Source organism: Rutilus rutilus (genome assembly GCF_951802725.1).
Source record: "Rutilus rutilus genome assembly, chromosome: 6".
Lineage (NCBI taxonomy): Eukaryota > Metazoa > Chordata > Actinopteri > Cypriniformes > Leuciscidae > Rutilus > Rutilus rutilus.
Window position 1 is genome coordinate 5,688,857 of NC_140214.1, and position 24,282 is coordinate 5,713,138.

The 24,282-nt window shown below is 37.2% G+C and overlaps 2 protein-coding genes across 3 annotated transcripts in view; one reads left to right on the forward strand and one right to left on the reverse strand.

The window, feature by feature from the left end:
• Positions 1-16,721, reverse strand: part of lrrc24 (leucine rich repeat containing 24) — a 32,261-nt gene extending 15,540 nt beyond the window's left edge. Inside the window, exons 1-2 of one of the 2 annotated variants that reach the window (XM_084412595.1) lie at positions 16,645-16,721; positions 16,313-16,535 (exon numbers count right to left, since the gene is read on the reverse strand). The gene's annotated coding sequence lies outside the window, so the exon portion shown is untranslated. The remainder of the gene's footprint in view (positions 1-16,312; positions 16,536-16,644) is intronic. The other variant, XM_084412596.1, reaches the window with a different exon arrangement.
• Positions 4,902-5,696, forward strand: LOC311291452 (uncharacterized protein; the record flags this gene model as incomplete). The annotated part of the gene is made up of 1 exon (XM_084410487.1): positions 4,902-5,696. The coding sequence occupies one exon, from the start codon at positions 4,902-4,904 to the stop codon at positions 5,598-5,600; it is 699 nt and encodes a 232-aa protein (XP_084266613.1). The 3' UTR covers positions 5,601-5,696.
• Positions 16,722-24,282: the final 7,561 nt, after the last annotated feature.

Below are 24,282 nucleotides of genomic sequence, written 5' to 3' on the forward strand. Positions count from 1 at the left end.
TACTGACCACGTGGATCAAAAGCGACATGAGGCGATTTGGAAACGCAGATTTGAGACACCAGCTCTGAAATGAATGCATCAAGAGCTCCAAAATAGTCTTCAAAACCTTAAATATAAAACTAACATCTCATTTTTCAACAACAAAAAAAAGATTGAATATGGCAGAAAGAAAAAAGATTGTCTCTGTGAGAGCAGTTTTGCTTCACTGTGATACATTTGAGCTGTTCCTCACTTAAATGTGTCATTGAATGATGAACCATGAGCAAATGTGAATATTTTATGCCTGTTGCTTAATTTAGAGAGTATTTGAGAGGACAGCGAGCTCGATTAATGCAACATGACCCACATAAGCCTTTTTATCTGCTCAAAGCATGAAGGAGAAAGACACGATAAACATCAGTGGAGAAATGGCAGCCTATTCAAGTCCACTGTCCTGCACTCAAACGCTATTCTCCTGTCGCTGGAGAAAGAGAATGGAAATCACAATGAGGGAATAAAGGGGGGAAAATGGGAGTTTTGCCTTCAGCGCCTTTCTTTTGCTACGTGTGTCGCCTCGCAAACATCGGCGAGTCAAAAGACGGAGCCGTGAACTGTTGAAAAAGCGATGTTCTGTGAGATATGGCGCTCCCTTACATGTGCGTCTGGGTTCTGAAGTGATTCTGCCAGATGATCATTTAAACGCCGCAGGAACATCTTCAGAATTTAATATTTAGCGGCTTCGCATCATGAGACGTCGTGTTTGGAATTCACTGCATTCTCCCTCCAAGAACAGCAGAGTGTGTTGAGAGTGGAAAACAGGCATGATGGGTGGATGCTGAAGTCTCAACAGATGTCATTTCTCAGATGGATGGATATTAGACAGACAGACTGACACGTCTAAGTGAAACAGGAAATTCAATCAGAAGAAAGTGTAGCGACTAGCGAGGGACTTCATTAAGCTGTCTAATGTTGACTGAATCATGAAAAGTGGGAATTGGAGTTTGGAGAAATAACAGATTTGCAACATTGAAGTTTGACTGTCGGTAGATGCTAAAACCAGACTTGTCATCGTTAACTAAAACTAAAACCATTAAAAAACACTTTCATTACTTGAAATAAAATAAACAAAAATAAAATAAAAATATAATAATAAAAAAACCTTAAACTTTATTTCATCGAGTTGCCAAGGCACCATTTCGTTAAGTTTAACTACTAAAATAACACACACAAAAAAAAAAAAAAATAATAATAATAAATATATAGGCAAAAAAATATATACTGTGTATAATAATAAAAATGACAAAACACAACCAAATGAAAATAGAAAAAATATATATAATTCTAAATCTAATAATAACAAAGACTATAATAGTATTAATTTGGCCTTTTTTAATGCAAGCATGTGTTTCTTGATAAAAATCATATAAATATCTCCATTGATGGCCAATTAATGTGGCCAACTGCAAGCAAAGAAACATGCTTGCAATATTAATTGGCCATCAATGGACAGATGTATCTTGCCTACTAAATCTCACTTTTAGTAGAGGTTTTATAAATAAATACATAAATAAAAATAATATGTAAATAAATAAATAAATAGTCCTGACCCAAAAAAAGAAAGAAAAAAAGACTTCTGTCATTACATACTGTATGTTCATGTCATTCCAAACTTTATTTCTTTTGTAGAACACAAGTGGAGAAATAAGGTCTGAGGCTTTCTATCTTCATAAAAGACACACAAGCACCAAAAAAAGTATCATAAAAGTATAGTCCAAATGATTGATCTGCTATATTCCAAGCCTTCTGAAGACATATGATTCATGATTCTTTGAGAAACAGACTGGAACTTAAGTCACTATTCACTGATAATCATTTCCTCCAGTGAGCTGTTAGCCGCGTTCTCAAACTTGCTTCATAAATTATTTTCCTGTTTTTCGACTCAGAGCATTATGTTGAACTCACACAGAAAAAAATAAGAACAAACACTCAATCCGTTCTAGTGAAAAAGCACATTTGCAATTCAAACTGTTTTTCAAACTAATTCAGCTCATCCGTTTCTTAAACAACTACAAAAAAGAAAACAAAAAGCATAATTTTTCACTGGTGGAAAGCTTCAGTGGGTTTTCTAGATGATGTACAGTATGAATGTCAGTTTGCCTTCGAGATATTATTTTCTGCTGTCATGAGCCTGGTTATAATTCTGTACTCTTTGGATGAGCTATAAGGGCTGTTCACTGCTTCAGCTGACAAGCTAATAGACTCTTGTTTATAGTTTGTACCAGTTCTGAATGCAGTAAAGGCTGAATCGCTTTGTTTGCTCTTGTCTGAGAGCAGCTTGGAGGGTTTAATATCTACATTGCCGTATGTAACTGGGTGTTTCGTGAAATGCCACTTTATTCAGGATTCTGCCCCTGAGCGAGACAGTGTAGACAGCAGACTGTCCTTGTACTGGGAAAACTGTACTGTGTGAAATGTGCTATGTGTTGCTCTGGATAAGAAAATGTGAACTCGGTGGAGGACAATTTAAGGTAAACTGTATATTTAACATCCGTTTACATGCCTATTTGCTTCCTTCACTGGTCTAATTCATCCTTTCGGCTGCTGGAATGAGACTAAATGTGACCCTGGATCACAAAACCAGTCACATGTCGCACGGGTATATTTGTGGCAAAAGCCAACAATACATTGTATGGGTCAAAATGATCAATTTTTCTTTTATGCCAAAAAATCATTAGGATATTAAGTAAAGATCATGTTCCATGAAGATATTTTGTACATTTCCTACCGTGAATATATAGAACATTTATGTTTGTGAGTGAATGCAGCACAATCGCGAACATAAATGGACAACTTTAAAGTTTAAAACTATTGGATCTGCCATAACCAATCGCTAACATTTGGTCGTGACGTATGTCTACAACTCAAACTAGCGCACCTCAACGTCATCGTTCTCAGCCACTCCCTCTGTTCGCTGATTGGACCGCCAAAAAATCGTCCGGAGAAAACCCAAGAATACACCGCAAATCCAGACGGAGTGCTTAAGGAAAATGAAAATGAGCGGAAGTACGTAGGAGGGCGGAGCCAGGCTACACTTTACCTGCATTCACTCTACTAAAAGGGGATTTTAACATCGATGCCATAGAATAATCATTCCCCCAGACATTTTTACTTCTACCTGCAAAGACAATTAAATAACAGTCCAATTCCATGTGAAATATAGGCTTGTCAGGTTTGGGACAGAGTCTGTAGAAATGGTGTCTTGAAAAATAACAACTTATGTGAGATGAATATCTGCTATAAGAAGTGATGTCAAGCATGACATTCACGTGTAATTGAACACTGACTGAGAATTAATGAGTCACCAAATGAAGAGGAGAGGAATCTATAGCAGAACTTCTTTTAATAAACACAAAACAATGAAGCGAATCTACACTGGAGAACACTGTGCAATTCAAGACAAAGAACTGAATAAACTGAGTGCTATACACAAGCAAACAAAGCTAAATGAAACACAGGTGAACTTAATTAGTGACTAACAGACTATCATGGTTAACTTGTAGCTCCACATGAGTTATAAAAGAGCAGCCAAAAGTGTGATTGCAAAGGAACATTCTCTCAACCCCAGTTCAGGACTGCACACGGATTAAGCGTTGTAGTATTTTTGCAACTGCAATATTCAGGCTCCACACAAATTGAGGACAGCTTTTCAGCTATATGGTAATGTACCTTTGCTGTTTTAGGCTTGTTCTTTTTTCTTTTTTTCTCCATTCTTGCAAAACTGACTTGATTTAGTACAACTAAAAAAAAGTTAAAGCAAAAGTATAGATTTTGTCTTTTATTTTACTTGTCCTTGTGAAAAAGTACACTTTAGCATGCTTTAAAAAGAAGAGTACATATTATTGAAAATAAACCTGTAAAAAATAGATTTAAGTGCAAGAATGTAATGTCTTCAGACTTAATTGCATGTTTATGCATATTTTAAATGTATATTAAACAGTCCTTTGTTTGACTGAAGTACATCTTTATTTGTAATCAATTACTTGTATTGTCTTTGAAATATGGTTAAAGTGCATTGCTGAATGTACTGATATTTACTGTGCAGTTATGGTCAACTAAAATATATTTTAATATAATTTCTATTTAAACTTATGTAATGCATTTAAAAATATACATGCAATGAAACATGAAGTTGCAATTTTGTATACAAAAAATTAACTTTATATTTAATATTGAATAACATGTAGGCTACAACAGATCAAATTAAGTTTACTTTAAAGCACAACAAAAAGATTTTTAAAACATAGTACTTTAAAGTAAAACTCTTAGTTTGACATTACTTTTTTTTAAAAAAATGTTAAGGTGTACGTATACTTAATGTCACTCCTGCCAGCAGAAGCGCTATGATAGCCACCAGAGGGCACTTCTCCCTAGACCTTTTTCATTTCCATAAACCTTTGCCTGGACTCATTTTAGTGTGATTACATCCACCTGTATGTCATTGGTTTGTTAATGTTTGTGTATATATATAAGCCCTCTGGTGGCCATCATAGGCTTTTTATAATTCATCAGTGTTCTTATCTGCAAGTGGACCTACAGGTTTTTTTATTATTGTACTTTCAAGATACTACAGGTACACATAAAATACGTGCACTTTTTTTTCACAAGGGTACATCGCAATTCAAAAATTATACAGTTTTCCAGACAGCAACATAGTGTAGGCCCACATCTGGTACACATGGACCATGGGATCCACACGGATCTGGGCCGACACTGTTGCTGTCTGGGTTCTTATATGGTTTTCCGTTGCAAACTAATCTGGTTGTGCTATTTTACCTAATGCAACTTCCATTCTCAAAGCTCCCTGCAACAAAGCTTTGACCTTTTATTCTATCAAAAAAAATTACATTCTTAAACCAAACAGCATGATTTCACTGAATCCACTCTTTGTTGTAGGCTTTAAAGATCAACATGGAGAAAGTCATCCTAATATTCCCTCTGATATTGCTGGTGCTGCATATACAAGGAGGAGAGTTCTCCAAAAATTCTGTTTGCTTGCCGAAGCTCCACAGCCGGAAGTCGTGGAGTTCGACAACACAATCTATGCCACTTGTGAAATAACTCCCAGCCCCAATTTGCCACCTTGCCAACCAAAGATCTTTGGGCAAATCCTCTTCAAGCAGCTCTTCCCCGATGGAGATTTAGAAGTGAAAATCAACCTCCGTGGTTTGCCTGCCATCGATCATCAAGAGCGCGCCATGCACATCCATCGGTATGGAGACCTCAGTCAAGGCAGCATCACTGTTGGTCCTCATTATAATCCAAACGGTGTTGACCACCCTCATCATCCTGGAGACCTAGGCAACTTTGCTTCCGAGCAAGGAGTTATAAGGCAGCTCCTGAAGCTTCCAGACGCCAAGCTCTTTGGGCCTTATTCCATTCTGGGACGTGCGGTGGTGGTTCATGAGAAGGAGGATGATCTGGGAATGGGTTCAGATGAGGAGAGTAAAGTCAGTGGGAATGCTGGACAGAGAATTGCTTGCGGTGTGATTGGTATTACTACTCCAAGTCTGTGGCAGAAGACTGAACCGCTCCCCAAGAAGAGATGTGGAGGAAGGAACTGAGAGTCGAATATGGTGGAAGGGCAGATTCAAATAGGATAATCATGATCTTCCTTGTGTCTTCTTTGTATGTGTCCTACATTAAAGTGTATTTCATAACCTGAACATTCCCATGTTTTTTTTCTTGGTCTTTTCAGAGGCTTTTTGTCCATAGCTTCCAATAGTAAATGCACCCTTAAAAATAAATGTAGGGTGAATGCAGGTAAAGCGGGCCGTTTAGTTTGATTTACTGTGCTCAATGGGTTAACACTTTAAGAGCATGACAATGGCCTTTAATTAAAGATACACTATTTCTTTAAATGATAAAAATGGTTTTGGTTGATGCAATATGACACTGGAGGGTGTGGCTACATCTCAAGGGAGGACACCCTTATTGTTAAAGGTAGAAAACCCTCTAAATTAAGATTTTATTTTCTAAATTATAAGGTTTCTCACAAATATTGTGACTGTTCCTGGTTTGTTGCTAAAGTTAACAGGGAATCAAATGCAAAGAATCGAATGTGTTGGTTTTCTTGTAAGGAGTTTATATATTGCTGACCCACTTTGGCTGAATGTCTTAAAGTGGGCCAGTAGGATTTATGTAAAGTGGGTGACCTTAAATGATGATTTTCAAATTCATTAATTTAATGTATATTGGTTATTTTATAGTTGACATGTATAATTTACTTTTTTAGAAAACAGAAATGAGTGTGCTGTTGGAAATTTGTCAGATGGAAGAGCTGAAAGTTAAAGGGCACCTATTATGACTCTTCTCACAAGATGTAAAATAAGTCTCTGATGTCCCCAGAGTGCGTATGTGAAGTTTTAGCTCAAAATACCCAACAGATCATTTTTTACAGCATGTTTCAGTTGTAATTTTTTTTTGGAGCTCAGAAAAACATGCTGTTTTACTGTGTGCCCTTTAAATGCAAATTAACTCACGCTCAGCTATTCGTGTCCAGTGTGAACGCACAGTCAGAGCCAGGACAATATCATCTGATAATATCAGAACAGAAACTCTCAGTTGCGGTGTTCATTTCGAGTCGGACAATAATGCCCACAGAGCCAGAGAATATATGCTGTATGGAGATAGAACCGGTTCAGTTTAATTATGGTTATAATTTACTTGTCATCTGCTTTTATCCACTATTAATACAAGCCTGCTGTAGCAGACCCTGTCCGAATGATGACCAAAATATACTGATGAGTTCAGTCAAGTTTATTGTACATCACACAAAAGATGAGCGTTAGTTTTACTCCAGAGAATCACAGTAAGAGCTGAATAAACACAGTAAAAGAAGTGTGCATTAAAGTCTTATCCATTAACTCTCTCTCTCTCTCCCTTTCATTATCATCAACATACACAGCGAAGTACACAAAACACTCGTTACAACTAACAGTAAATAAATTTATACACACCTTTTCAGTGGGTGCTAAATAAACTGGTAAACCTTATATCCGTAAAATGACTCTGAGCTGTCATAAAGTGCGTGCTCTCTTTAATTTCTGCTGTGGTCAGTAACGTTAGGCCTGTCGCTCCGGAGACCGTAAAGCTGGATCACGAACAGTACAGATCCATCCTCGAGTAACAACGAGAGTAAATGAAGACTGCTATGTTCATTCTTACATCCAACAACAAAACACCTCAATCGCTTAGGAGACATTCTTGTCTACAGCTGCTTAAGCGTCGAACAATGTCAGACTCTGTGTCCAGCTCACTCAGGGCGGGTCTATGCTCAAACAGCAGTGTCAATCAACAGTCGTGGGAGGGGCCTGTGCAATTCTACGTCACATTGCATAGAATCTTAGAACAGCTCATTCTGAGACAGTGCTTATGATTTATAGGGATTATAAAAAAACCCACTGGGTGGATTTTTATCATTCTGGGGTGGTTTTGCTCACACACTGCCAACACACATTTATGTTCAAACACCATGTAAAAGTGAATTTTGCATAATATGTGCCCTTTAAGTTCAATCTGTAAAGTGCAGAAAGGATGAGAGGAGCAAAATGTAGATTCAGAATGTAACACTTTAAAATATAGACACAATTTAAGTTCATTTAAAGTGTTTAGAGAAAACAGACAAATGTTTTACAATATGGTTACGATTTTAAATGTTCATCTTATTGAATTTGTGTTAGCAGTAGGCCCTACTTGTTGCATGTGATGTATGTAATTCCATTTTTAATGTTGTAGAGTTCATTTTCATCCATATTCAGATTTCATCCCATTTAATGTCAACATAACATGTTCTATCAGTTGTTTTGAATTTTACACATGCATTGAGTGAACTGATGAATATTACTCATCATAGCCTATATCTATATGCTTTTGGGTTTGTTAAATATGCTTTGGAATATATTTGTTTGATAATATGGGTTAATAAACCATGTGTTTTTAATTAAGATACAAGATCATTTTTGATAAATCAAGGATGGCTCAACTTACGTGACCAGCTTGGCCCACTTTACCTGAAAAAAATGTGTCTGGAGTGCATGATCTCAAAATGTTCATTAGTATACCTTGAAAATAACACACATCAACTTGAAAATATTAAAGCTGGACCTTAAAGTATAATGTTACATTTGAATAATATAATAATAACCATAAAATAATTATACCAACATTTACTTGAATCAAGCAACTCTGTTGGTATTTTTATAATTAGTATTAATATAATTGTTACATTTATTTTATTGCTACACTTTAATATGAGAATTATATTATCAGAAAACTGAACATTTCGTGTTGTCAGGCTTTTATTTGTGCTTAAACAGCTCTGAGACTTCAGAAGAATCCCAGTGTCAGGAAACAAGTGGATGGTTTATTTTAATGGCGTCCCAGATCGCGTCAAAGGACTATATGTTTGTTCGGGGCATTTTGTTTTGTAAAGGAGGTACAGTGTAATGGAGAGTTCGCAAATAAACTTTTATTAAAGGGTCATGAAACCCTGAACCAAATTTTCTGAGATTTTAACAGAGGTGTGTGTGTTGAACACCATTGAAGACAATGTTAGCATCTGTTAGATTTAATAGTAGGGGGAAAATGGTTAAATTTTAGTTTTTTTCCGCTATTTTCATCTTTCGGGTTTAAAATCTTCATCGTGTCCCAGCACTATAGTACTTTGATGACTCATCGGTGTCTCATAATTATTCATGAGACTGAGTTTTCTTATCCAATGAGAAGACACTTGCTCTTAATTATTCATGACACCACGTGGAACTTTCCAATGATAGACATGTTAAACTGTGATATCGCGTAGTAGATGAGAGAGTCAATGATGGGACGTGCGTTTGTTTTCGTGGTGCAATAGTTCCAGTGCATCTTTCCCTGCGATGCTGCCAGGGCTAGACTCTGCCTACGGGCGGTTGGTTGGCCACCAACCACGGACACATCTAAACTATGTGTGTGTAGCAACCATTCAACTGGAGAATGGTGGACTTCGGCCTTGTACACCAATGCAGGTTGATTCTTGCGAGTTCTGCTGTCCCGAGTGTGTGTGTGTCTAAAATGTAACCCTGACCGTTTTACTTGCCTTTTGTTAAATAATCACTCGTTATTAAAATGGAGATATTTCGATAATACTTCAATTGTATGGAACGTATGCTTAATTTGTGCAAATTTCTATGTCACTGTCCATCTTTATTATGGGGGTTCAGGGGGCGCGTAGATCTAGGCTATGTACGGAACGGTTTTTTTTTTTAAGCGGACAATTTATTATTTTCAAATATATGCATTTATAGTGTGTATGTAAACAAATATATATTTTATAATGACATAATTATACATATGCATGTACATTTATATGTTTTAAATACAATTATGATTACTGTAGTAGGCTAATATATGTAGCAGGGCATTCAGTTACTTTTTAAAGGACAAAAATTAGGTGTCAGTGTATTTCAAGACTGTAACTTTGTCAGCTATAAAAAAATCTAGCATTTCCTCACGTTTTACCACTGATTTTTAGTGACAGTCGATATGCATGGGCCACTGGCGATGACAGTTCCCCCCCTCCCCTCTCGTGCCATACCACACCCACTCTCCTCCCTTCTTCTCACAGCCATCCACGCCCATTTAAGTTGCATTTTTCAAAAAGGTTGTGAGCTAGACTTGAGCTGAAAGAGGGGGGTTTCATGACCCTTTAACACATGAGATGACAGCAACTGCATTACAACCCGTATGTAAATTATTTCATAATGCTTTGTCCGTAAATGACGGTTTTATATGGATAATGTTTTTAAAACACTTGCTCGCGTGCAATAGAGAGCGGGCGTTGATACTGTTTCCTATGCAATAACGTTAGCCAATCATAAGTGTCTGTTTCCTGACAAGCCTTAAAGGAGCCGCCCCTTAAAAAACGGATAATTTCAGACAGAGGCTCAGAATGAGGGTTGAAAATAGTTGTTTTTCCATATATATATTTGAATTTCCCTCTGAAATTCTCATTTTGGAACTATTTTGCGATAACGTTTCCCATTATGTAATACAGTACACATAACAAATTTTGTGACATTTTCTCATGCTATCTCCACGAACACACAGCATGCTCTTGTGTCATTCCATATGATCATTATTTCAGTGAATAAACTCTCTGCGCTTGCACCTGACACCCTCATATAACATCACATTCAAACCTAATGTGTTCCCAGGAGTGCTCTCTTAATGGCCAGAGAAGCAAAGAGGCAAATGGCTCAAACTTAAAAGCTTCAAGTGTCTCCTAACCCATATCATCGACACAAATCTCACCTATTGCGTCATCTGACACGAGCATTCATCAGCGACTCCCTGCGGTCGAGTCAAATGCACGTATCTAATTTGAAATGAAGGTTCTAAATAAGAGCATTTGAAGTGATCAAATTCACTGTGTCAGGAAGAGATAAAAGAGAGAAATTGTGAGTGAGAGTGCAAATACACAGCGATGCCCTCCGGCCATGCCTCCCATGTTGTCATGGAAACAATAGCACAGGGCTTGGATTCTGAAGGCAAGGCCTGCAGGCACTATTACGACTGAGAACTGTGTTCAGCAACGAGCAGACACTGAAAAGAATAAGACCGAGACAAAGAATCAGAGGGCGAGGGAGATTAACAATGTGAACAGGGAGAAAGAAAGAAATACATTCACTAATTGCTTGAAATTAAGCACTTATCATGCGCTTTGAGTCAAGTATGCGGCAAGCATCACTAATAACAGTGCTCATACTTAGGGTTAGGTAGGGTCCTATGATTTCATGGATGGAGATTTTCACCATTCATTTGATAAAAAATATCATATCATGTCATAACCTAAAGGTCTTCACGACAATCTGACAAAAAAAAATTTGGTTTCACTTATATAATAGAGAAGTATAATACAGAAAATATTAAGAAACAGAATTTACTTCTCAAAGTAATAATAATAATGATAATAAATATTTTACATTTATGCATTTAGTAGATGCTTTAATCCATAACGACTAACGAAAGCAATCCATATCCATAACGAAAGCAATCTGTAAAAGAGTCAGCAATATTCGTAATATACAATGTCCGTTTTTTTAAGAAAACTAGATAAAAAATAATAATAATATTAGTTATTAATATAATTATTATTAGAACCATTATTAATATGAATATTTTCATTCATGTTTAAACAGTACCTCTGTTGAGCAGCACTTTTTTTTCATCAAATCTTCATTTGATTACATTTTGAAAGATTAATTAAATGTATGCATTTGTTTTATTACCACCGTTTTTAATAATACATTTGTATTTAATTATACAAATAAATAAATAGAAAAAACACTGACAACACAGGATTTAGGGGAAAAAAATTATAATAATCTGCCCCCATTATTGTTAAAATTGTAATACATTTTTTAATTGTTAAAAAAAAAAAAAATGTTTTTGATTAGATGTTATTTCTGATGATTCAAATTTCATTAAACCATTCAATTGGGATCCAGAAAAATTCAAATGAAAAACAATAAACAATTCAATAAAATGAATTTCATAGGGCCCTTGTTAGTGAACTGAACAAAGCCCTGACCTTAAGTTTGAAACGTTGGCACGTAATTCATGTTTGAGCTGCAGACATGAATGATAAATAATGAGGCGAGTTGTGCTAGTACTTTTCTGAAGCGATCAGACTTACAATTTTAACCAAGCAGAAGATAAAAAGTCTTTGAAGGATGGATGCTAGTAGCCATAAAGACAAACATACCAGTGGCGAGACCAGAAATTTTAATGTCATTGGGCCCCGGTGAAATACCAATGCCTACTCTCAAATTACATCATTTTACCATACATTGGAAAAAAATTATTTGACAATTAAAGTCGTCTCTTTGGTCGTGTGTCAGCCATATCAAAATTCTCAAGAATATACAATTTTAACGTTAGTCGTTGTCTAGGACATCTCTCCTCTAGCTAACTTCCTTCTTCATGCTTCTCTCTCCTCCAACTCCCCCACACCCCCCTTCATGTGCACGCGCACTAACCCCCCACCCCCAAATCATTCTTGTCAGTTCTAGGCTGGAACACTATTTGTTATGTTTCATGGTCCAGGCTGGGCCAGTTTGTTTTTCTTGCCGTTTGTGGAGCCTGGGCCGTCTACAGAGACAAAAAAAAATGTTGGCCTAAAAAACGCGTGGCATTGCTTATAGCACTTTTAATATAAGTTAAATGTTATTTACAGTCAGCCAACAGTTTCATGAAAACAACAAAATCCATAATCCATTCATCCATCCACCTGGAGAGCGTCAAATGTTTCTATTTACAACGTGTTCTTGCAGCGTTCAGCAATGTAGCCAAACTGTTGATTTCTTAAACGCAATGGCCAATCAGAAGTGTTTAAGTGATACTCACCGCTCAAAACACTGAGTTTTTCCCAGTGCTGAGTTGTGCACGTTTGGGAATCGTGTCATTATAACAGAGTGTAGACATTATGCGAATAAGAGATTCATTGTGCAGTCGGCTTCATCGATTATAACGGAACATTGTGAGATCGCGATGAACTAAGATGAGTGATTATAAAGGTTCAGATTTCAGAATTTGAATAAAACTCTTGTTTTTCATGCTTGACCAGCGGCCACGTACAAACTGCAAAGTTTCAGGAGTGACAGCTAAATTAATGTATAGCATTTGAGTGATTATTATTGTACCTACGTGATTTTTTTCTAAAATGATGTTGTGTCTCATTTGATTGGGTGGACCAGCTGTCAATCTAAGTGTGCCAGTGCCTTCCCGACCCTTATGTAGCCTCACCAATGCAACATACGTATGACCAGACTTCTTTTGAGACGTTTTTGCACTTTTTATCTTCTGCTAGGTTAAAACTGTGAGATGCATCTGCGTGTGTTTGTGTGCTCAACTAAGAGATGAGATTATATAAATTGTTCTGCTCTGTGATGTGTGTTTTCCATTCAGCTCATGGTAATCACAGAACACGAGGGTAGTAATCAGAGATGCAAACACAATTCCACCCCGTTGTCTTTTATCATTTCTCATCAAAAATAAAATGTACACACTCCACAATACAAGCAAGCATCCAAAACCTGCACCTATGGTCGCCGAATCAATACGAGGCCTGTGAATGTCTGTTGTGTGTGCTGGCGTGTCACCAGTTTACCAAGAGAATCTGAATTTCGGATGGTCCAAATGAATAGACACATCTGCTTGTTATTTAATCGCAGTACCGTGTCCAGATGCGGTTTGCTGTGATTGATTTTTCTGGTCGCTAAGCACAGATCAATATGTGTGTGTGTTTGCCAGAGGAGCAACACTGTCCACTGATTTTAAAACTTTTAAAGGGGTAGTTCACCCCAAAATATTCTTCAGAAAACTTGGACTAAACCGCTCAATTCATATGGATTAGTTTGATCTCTTAATGAACCGTTTGAAGCGTCAAAGTGTCAGTTGTGTAGCTGTCAACAGAGGGACGGAGATCGCTTTTGTGTTCTGAAGATGAACGAAAGTCTTACGGGTTTGGAACGACATGAGTGTGAGTGTTTAATAACAGAATTTTTATTTTAAGATGCAAATCAATGTATAGTGGGAAACCTGAGAACGAATCTCACAAAAACATGTCCAGGTCGCATTTCCCCCCAAAGTCATAAGAAATTAAATTTTCTATAAAGGAAATAAAGCCTATCTATTTGGCATTGTTGAATTATTTTCATGAATATTAAATTGAGCACATTTCCCCTGAAATTCTCATTACCATAATGCACTCAGACGTTGTTTTTTATTTTTTTATTCTCATTATTCTCTATAATGATTCTCATTAGATTCTCATTACTGTAATACAGTATTTTTGTGTAGTAAATAATATCATAATGCCATAAAACCATGATGTATTTACATAATAATAAAAAAATTATTATTATTGTTTATTTAACTGTCATTATTATTATCATTATTTGATCACTATATATTTTATTTGACTTTATTGCAAAACAATTATGAGACTCATCTTCATTACAGTAACGATAACTGGGAGAGAGATTGAACTTAATTGTCATGATGCAGTAATGGTCCTAAAATAAGCTTGATTTTATTTAAGCAAAGTATATTTAATAACTTTAAGCTAAATATATTTGCATGGCTAATCAAACACCCACTATATTTGACTGCCAATCACACACAAACCTCCATTGTTCTTTACACATGTTGGGTATTGTAACATTACAGGATCCACACGTGTGCAGAGAGCCTTGCTGGCTGGTTTGTATCGATCGCTGCTCTGTTATTCTCTGCACGCTCGTTGTGCGTGTGACACTGTGCTCTTGTGCTTATACGCCGGACTTCCAGCCAATACAGTCAGATAAAGCCTGAAAACAAAACAGCATCATCACCTGTAGCTCAACTTCCAGCTCTGTGTGCTCAGTGCCATTCACATGCCTTTCTGAGCGCCTTCATAAAGAATTGAAGGAAATTGAATCTCAAATCCACATGCAATATGTATTTTAACAAATAACAGCGGATTCTATACATTCTAAGAAAAGCTTGTAAAAACAGGACCCAATGAACCCTGTTGATATGCAGAAAATATTCCATATTGGTGTTTATCTGTTGAATTACACATTGCATTGTGTCGTGTTTTAGGGTTAACGGAAATGTCAATACAACTTAACAGATAATGTGCAGGCAGAAAATGACTAGTACTTTTTCTGTTTTTATGGATTTTTCTCTTACAGTGTATGATTCACTACATTATTTTAAACAACTGCTCAGTAGATTCAGTATAAAATTATGGTTAACCAATATGGCTGATGCTGATGCTGATCTAAATCCATGTAATATATAATAATAATAATAATAATGTAATATGATTTTTTATTTTTTTATTATAATGTATAATTCAGTCATGAGACTCTAGAGGTCCTTTACATGCAGTGTGCAAAGCAATCATATCATTACCACATGGCACAAGCTGATTGGCCTCTGCTGATCCTGCAGCCAATGAGATTGCCTGCTCAAAATGTAATAGTCTGGTTCATTGTTTCTCTGAAACCCTCCACCTCCCCCAGCTCCACCTGCCTAGATCTGCTACTGGTTTTATGGATGTCTAATTATGCAGCATGTCTTACATGCTCACAGCAGTGTGTCTGTGGCCCTGTTTACACCTGGTATTAAGATGTGTTTTGGTCGATCGGATCGATCGGATTGGTCGATCGGATACAGGTGTAAAACGTTTTGAGCTTGTCTACTTTTGACTCACTTCCAGAGGTATTAGAAAATGGATTTGACCGGATTGAATCATTTACTATATTGTCACTTATTTACAAAATATAACCTCAAAATTCACTAAATACATCTGAAATCAGAAAATGTGCTCTATGCTTTGACAAAGCTGTCAGTGTTATGACCATTTTCAACCGTTTTTTGAAATGACAGATTCTCAAAAATCGCCTGAATAACTGGCTCGCCAGATGAACCAGTCTATCACTAAACGAGACAGTTTGTAATATTTTCATATTTCCTGTTCTATTCCAAGAATGTCCTGTATGTTTGCCATATTCAGGCTCTGACATTCAGCGTCTGTTGCACAACTGACATATTGCATTGCATGCAATCAAACTGTTGTTGAACTGTTGTTGTCTCTGTGTTAGTGAGTAGTGTGTTGGTAAATGTGAACGAACTGTGCTAAATCAACCAGCCTTCATAAATAATAGTACTTGGGTAGTAACATCAAAATATACAATACAAAACACTTTAATGCTCTTTTTGTTGTTGATAAAGGCTTAATTAATATGTTGCTCTTTGCTACTTTGTATCTTAGTCAAATAGTACAAAATTATTCTCAAGTGAGACATCAAATAAAAAAAGAGTTATATCTGAAGAAATAGGATTAGATTTACCTGAAATGTTAGTCATACAATGTGTAATCAGTGCCAAATTACATTTCAAACATAATAACCCTGAGCAGATACTCTCTGTCACAGTGACAGCTCAGAACAAAGTATCTCCTTCTCCGTGTGGTCCAATTCAGTTCTGAATGGCCTTAATGATACTGATTTTACAGTATTGCACATCATATTGCAATGCTGAATAGGAGAGACATATTTAAAGTCAAAACAATAAGCACACGAGTGCATTACTACTTCCTTCAGTTTGTTGCAGGCAGAAAGACACTGTTGTGAAAGCATGAGGAGAAACAGCAGTGCACGTGTTGTGCATTCAATTAGACAAAGTGTTTTAAAAGTCACGGGATGCATGAGTATCTATCTATCGGACTAGTGCAGACAGAGGATCTTACCTCCTGTAACGTTGCGTGGTCTCGGTGCAGTGCTGAGTGTGTGCGGTGTTGAAGAGCTACGCTGTTGGTCTTTATACGGACTGAATTCAGATGCACATGAATGAAATATCAATCCACGTCTGGACGGCGAACAAAGCGGCATTTGAGCTGCGATCCGAAAAGGCCACCGCTCCGTCCTGCCATCCTCACAGAAGCGAAGCTGGAATATTCCTCTGTGACATCCCTTACAAACAAAATACCAAATCAATATCGGCCGAGTCGTGAATATCTTACCAATAAGAGATTAACAAACCAAAATGACGTTCAGCATCCCTGTAAAATAGGTTAAGAACCTTTCGCCAATTCCCTGCTTCCCTATGAGCTCAAGCTGGGTCGCCTACATCTCTCTCTCTCTCTCTCTCTCTCTCTCTCTCTCTCTCTCTCTCTCTTGCTCTCTCTCTCTCTCTCTCTCTATTGTTCACTCTGATTCGTAACGTAAGACTCGCATCAGTGCTTGAATCGTTCATTCAGAGCGTGTTTCCTTTTGCCTCAGATTTGTACACCGTAAAAATCTAAATGTAGGCTGTAACATGAGAAGAATAAAATACTGTTCTTGATTATTAAATGACTGCTAAAATATATAAATACATGAAATACCCATTTTAAGTTGATTTGCGTATTATAGATTAAAGCCTATGCTAAGAAAAACCAGTAGCCTAGTCTACTGCGTTCCAACATTAGGCTACAGAAAATAATCGGCCTACATTACGATATTATTATTATTATCACTATACTACAATTATTATTAATCTGCAATCCACTTCCTCTTTTTAAGTTCTCTCTCAAAGTTCTTTGTCTCGATCTGCTGGACTTTCTATGTTTTTCTGTAAGACTTGAACCGTTGACTGACACATTTTTCCGGTCACATGATTTCAGCACCAAGGACAGCGACACGTGACCAAAATACCCAGGCTTCTACAACAAAGGAAAACATAAATGCACTATATATGAGTAGGCCTATATCTAAGCAACATGCATGAGTGCAGCTGTTCAGAATATCTATTCAAAACAGAACAATTTCAAGTACAAAATTGCTTTTACACAACAGTGCAATAAACAAGAAGTTAATGGGTAACTTACATTTTAGACAATATTCCCAGTAATTTTTTTGGGTTTTATTTTCTATTTTTGTTCCGCCAATGAAAATAGCTCCAAACAAAGCCAAAGCAGCAATGACTCACTCATAAAGACTGTCACTTTACGCCTCCTATTGGTGTATTGATTTAACCTGCAGAGAAGGTCAATGGGGGATAAAAAAAAAAAAAGCCTAACATATTTATGTATCATTATGGTACAAAAACAGTTCAAAAGTACATGCATACAAACATTTTGTAATACTATGCAATTTTTTGTTAGTTCAATCAAACCAAACAACTGTGATTTTTGGCATTTTCAAGTTAATCTGTACTTTATAACAAATCCATCAATATAAAAACCCCACTGAGTTGTTGTTGTAGTTTATTGCCATATCAGCATCACCGACAATTACATGGCAAATACAAATTAAACATTATTATAAATACAATATAAAACAATAAAATTGTAAAGGTTTTTCTGGATCCATAAATAAGTCCTTAAAAGTTTGTCCTGATAAAAAACACTGTTTCATGACATAAAAAAATTGGACAGTGCAAAAATGTATGACAAGTTGGTACTACCGTATTGATATTTTGGTGCTTCTTCACCCTTTAATAAATGCCCATGAGTCAGCCTAGTGTGGCCTATCCGACACCTTGTATATACAACTTGGTCTTGTCTTGATTTAAAAGGGTAAACACATCTATAACCACAGAATTTATTTTAATTAATGTGTTATTTTAGCCTCCTCTGAGAGGCTTAAAACTACATTAAACCTCTTCATGAGCAAAACAGGTGCAGTACAGTACACCAATGCACTAACTCACGCTCCATTACTGTCTTTTAGTGTTCAATTACATGAAATAACACTTATTTGTGAGGGGGAGTTGGTGATCGCTCTGCTGTAACTGTCATTTTCATGCCTGTGTGTATATTTATGTCTGTGTTTATTTCATAAAGATAAAGTCATTGTATAAAAGAATATGTTGGTATGGTGTGTCGAATAACAGATTTGTTCTTTGCTCCTGGGGCGACTCTCATCCCAATAGCAAAGACGAATTGAGTGTCACCCTACTTTAATAATGCATCTCTCCCAGACTGATAATAACACCATTTATTTCAGAACCAATCCGTGCTTTTAATGAATGTTTCGACAGAAACAAGCTCTTCATAAATGATAGCCACCCAGGTGTCAACGGCATAACCCAGATCTCAATAATGTTTGTCCTCAGCTGCCGCACTTTGTCATAAAACAAGGGCTTGGTGATGTCATTTCCGCCCTTGTGTTAAATCCATAAAACTAGGTGCACGGCACACAATGGAAGGTTGAGTTTTCAGCAAACTGGAAAGGCACCCTGTCACCATGGTGATGTGATCCTTGGATGACATTAATATTGGTTTACAAGAAGGAAGAGAAACTCTGCATTTTCCCCTCTGTTTGCTCTCCTGCGTGGAGAATGCAGTTGCTTATCTGTGCACATAATCCCTGTCGTGTTCTTTTGACGGCTGCGTTATTGTATTTATATATGGGTCGTATTAACCTCTGGGATGGAGCAGGGTAGAGGGGGATCAAGGCAAGCTGACCCACATTCAAATGCATTTGGATCCGTGTGCATCTGTGCTGATGCATGCATTCAAACACGTTTTGAGCAGTGTGATTGTATTGTGGTGTTTGTTTGCATTTACTGTGCGTGTAAATACCCTCAGGGCTGTGCTGGTCCATGTCGACCCAGATCTGAGTAATTACACATCAGAGACCAGCGTCTCTGTAGATGAGAGATTTAGTACGCCGCATACGAAAACAAACACACATTAGTTCATATAGCTTCATTTTTCTTGACAGATAAAACCAAAACCAAGTGAGCAGCTTACCTCAATGTTTTTTTTTTTTTTACGATATCAAACACACGTTCCCTAACTTGTTTTGACCAAATCCTGCATTCCAAACTTCATTGGATATTTCAGTTGATATTTCTGACCTCTGTAACAAAAGCATTCCATTGCATAATGCATGGAAGATGAGTTTTGGAAATTGTAAATTCTGAGTTTCCAGGTTTTCAGCATAAGGTAGAAATCACATGTATATTTCACAGATGAGGCAATCCCAGAATATACTGCAAGAATTTAGATATAATTTTACATATTAAATGTATGCTGTTCAAAGGCCTTCTTATGTTTTTAAAGTCTTTATTTGATAAAAAAATATATATGTATATATTTGTCAGACTTCTGGTACGTTCTAGTCAAAACACATGAGGAAGTACTGATTTAAAGTCTTTAATAAGAAGACCAATGCAGGAGATCACAGGAGAATACAAATTAGCATACTCTACATAAAGACGACACAGAACAATGGTCTGAGGAAACTGAGGGCTTAAATACACAGTGAGTAATGAGGGAACTAAGGCCCTGTTTACAACTGGTATTAAGATGCATTTTTGTCGATCGGATCACAAGTAGACAAGGGAGACATTTTTACATCGAGGGGAGGGTCTATGGGCGGTTAAATGTATGCTTTTTTTCTTCCAGATCTTTCAATCTAATGGATGAAGTAAGCTCACACAATTTACATATGAACACAACCGGAGAAAACATACGGAGACAGCCGCAAGACCAGCCAAATGCTGTGAGTGTGTGTTAGAAATCAGGAATGTTGAGAGAACATTGTGCTTGGTAAATGTTTCCTCTTAGTTCAAACCAAACTTGGGTCTCCAGCTAAACTTTAATACTCGTCTGGCTAGCGCGCTTCCCATAATGTTTACTCATTAAGTCAGTAGGTCGAGAGTAGACAGTCTTTTGTGGTTGTTCGAACACATTCGATCACATGAACGTTTACACTATGAAAGCAATCCGTTCTAATGTGTTTTCGACTACCTCTGGAAGTGGTAAAAAAAAGAGACAAGCTCAAAATGTTTTAGATCCCGTTTACACCTGTATTTGGCATCGCCCACTTGTAATCCTATTGTGATCCTATCTTAATACCAGGTCTAAACAGGGTCCAAATGAACAACAGGTAGGAAACTAGGTCAATTACAATGACAGGGCAAACAGGAACAGGGAAAACAGGCTGACGAAAACCAGGGGAGACACTTGGAGACCTGGGCGTAGACAGAGAGCCAGCGAGACCTGGCAGCACCGAATGTCCTGGAGGCCGACTCAGAGCCACAGTGACGGTTGTCTGAGGCTGAGCTGGAAGAACGGGGGGAGCCCAGTGGAGCCATAAGACCGATGGTTCCAGGTGGAGCCGAGGGAGGGAGGAGCCAATACGGCTGGAGGTGGAGTCAGGGGATCCTCTTGACTAGGCGGAGCTGGAAACCAGAAGACCAGAGGTAAATCCACACAGTAGAGTTGTGTCAGAGGAGGAGCCGAGGGGCTGAAGGGAACCAGTGTAGATGGGGTCGACAGACTGGCTGACTTTGAAAGAGATTTGAGTTGGACAAAGCAAGGAATTGGCTCACAAGGTTTTGGAACAGAGCAACTGTGAACTACAAAACAGTAGCTATACGAGCTCTGAATGTGTAAGTGTGCATGTGAGATTGTACATTTCTTTGTGTCCAAACATAGGCAGAGTGCTTTGTAGGAATTATTGTAACACTGAATTGAGAAACCAAACTCGTTTTTACCCTGGAGAAAGAGGTGGGCCATGACTAAAACAGCTTTGAAGGATTACAGCATTGAAAAAAGTCATATTTTGGAAAGAAAACATGAGCAATGGTGTATAGACAGATGTTTTCTTTTTGCTAATCTTCAGGGGTTTTGGGGAGGGATGAAAACAAGGGCTTTAGCATAAACAGCAGAACAGAAAGGCTCAGACACACACACACACACACACACACACACACACACACACACACACACATTCAGACATCTGTCTCTATACTCTCTGCTCGAGGTCAAAGAATAAGCAGATTTGACTGATTAATGTTGTGCACTTTTATCTCTCTCTCTCTGTGTGTGTGTGTGTGTGTGTGTGTGTGTGTGTGTGTGTGTGTGTGTGTGTGTGTGTGTTTAGGCCTGTTCACACCAAGAAAGGATAAAGATAACGCTAACGTTCTGTTTATAGGCCATGTTCGAAAAGCAGAAGCTTCAAATAATAGCATAAAATAACTTCTGCTGCAGTCTGAATCAATGGCTGTGCACATAGCATGAGATTGTAGTGATTTATTGATGTATGTCATGATGAAACAAAGAAAGATGGTCAAGTTATTCTGATACATATTTCATGATTTATAGGGGAGCGCACAAGCCTACTGAATGTGTATGTGCAATACCTCAGAGTACTTTTTTTTTATTAAAGAGATGCAATAATAGAATACAAACAACATATCACATTTAAAATCAATATAATTAGACAAGGTTATACATCTCATAAAACGAGTTAATCACGAGTTAAGACTGTACAAATTAAACAATAATAATGTTAGCATTTTAACTTTCCAATACGGTATTAGAACAAACTGAAGTCGTTCAAATATAGGAATATTTCCAGCCCATAGACGATTATTAAAAATAACTGTTTTGATAATCATAAACGTTTCATATCCTCCAGGTTTGAGTGCAATGATTGGATACATAATGCTGTACATTAAAATGGAAAAATACACACGGTAAGTTAGCATTTATGAACTGCTTGAAATACTGATGTTTATTGTCAAGTTCAACCAAGTTAGTTACATTTTCTTGTCAAAATTGGGGACCGTCCATTGACAATATTGCAGGCGGAAATTCGATTAATCGAAGCCGGTGTGACGACATGCAGACCGTGATAAAGGTCTATTCTAAGCACACAGAGCATTAAAGGTGACACATATTATGCCCCTTTGCACAAAATGTAATATAAATCTATGGTGTTCCCAGAATGTGTCTGTGAAATTTCCGCTCAAATTACCCCCAGATCATTTAATAAAGCTTGTCAAATTTGCCCCTTCTTGGGTGTGAACAAAAACGTGTTTGTTGTGTGTGTCCCTTTAAATGCAAATGAGCTGCTGCTCTCAGAAGACTGCCGATCCTTTACAGGAGCTTTGGATACAATAACAAAACAGGCGAATTATCTCACTCATCCAGAAATCTCTGAAATAACCAGTAGTGGACTCAGGAAGAGGTTGCAACGTTTAGACGCACCTGGACGTTTCTGAATGGTTAGTGGATAGGCTATACATTTATGTACTTGTTGTGGAGTTACATTGATTCCTCTGTTTCTGATGGATTTCCCTTGGAAATTACATAAATACACTGCTCTCTTGTCTCATCTGAGGGTGGGACTCTAAATAGTGTGCTGTGCTCGTCTACCAAAGACAGAACAGTTTGCTGCTTTGCTCGAACTTTTGCTATTGCGTTAAAACTGGTTACACTATTGTCGCTTAAAAACCAAATGGTGGCGCCATGGATGGAAACGTGTAGATTAATTGGCGGTAATATTATAATAAGATCCCCTTCTACGTCAGAAGGGGAGCGAAATCTGATCGGCTTATTTTTTTTAATATGCTTGCAGAGAAAGGCTTACCAAAATAAAGTTACTGGGTTGTCACTTTTCACGTTTTCTGGGTTGGTAGATGCACCGGGGACCTGATTATAGCACTTAAACAATGAAAAAATACGATTTTTATGATATGTCACCTTGACCTTTAAAGTCGACTAGTAGATTAGTTTGTGCAACCCCCCTAGCCCATACCTCATCATGCCACACGACTTTATATGAATAACCAAGGACAGTTTCTGCTAAAAATCTTCTTTACTGTTCTACTGAAGAAGAAAAAGACACCTACATCTTGGATGGCAAACTTTCATTTTTGGGTGAACTATCCCTTCAAATCGCCTATCTATCTGAAAGTCCAAGCCACTCATTCCAACTCACACACACTGATCGTGATTTTAACGGTAAAAGACTGTAAAAATGCTGCAGTGAAAAACTGTTAATTGGTTAACAGAAAGTTTCCTTTACTGTAAATAACTGTGATAGATCTAATGGTACATTTAATGTAATTTTACTGTAAAATACCGTTAAATTTACAGTTTTTGGAAGTGAAAAAGAACAAGTCATTGTATAATTTACAGTGAAAAAAACATAAATTGACATTCCCACAATTCCATGCGTGACACTTCACATTTGATGAATTTTTGTTGAAATAACTATGTTTATTCATAGTTTTCTTAGTTTTTTTCTAATCAGTTATGTACATTAGGGTTTTATGTTACATTTAATGTTGTTAAATGAATGTTTATTGCATTTTTAAAATGGCATGTGTGTTACCATGATGGTGTTTAATGTTTGTGTGAATGACGCTGCGCAGCTTTTATATATTAGTATTCACTTTTTTGTGGAAGAACTGCTTTGGTTGATCATGTGACTCTCATCACTGCTGTGATTATTGATTGTCAGTGTATTACAATGGTACAAAACAGATATCAATACTTCAATAGGGCGGTAAATTAACCTAATGTCAGATAATGAAATATGGTTTATTACTGTAAATTTGAAGTTAAGTCTATAAAACCTAAAATGTTGCTACTGTATTTTTTACGGTAAATTTCTGGCAACCACAGATGCCAGTTTTTTTACCGTAAATTTAACGTAATTGTTTTTATAGTGCACGCAAACACTCACAGCCCATCAACACCGTCGTCTGTAAATACTCCTCAATGCTTTTCAGCAGATACCCCTCAATATGCTCATTACGATTTCAGAAACACATTGCAGCACAATCGATACATTTCCATTAACGTGATGGACGACTGTTTTTCAAATGCTCTCCTGTCTCAACAGAATCACAGGATGCCGTTTATGAGACAGAAGTGTCATGACTAATGTTCGCTCCACAGACAACGTCTGTCTTCCTGGAATTTCAGCCCATTTA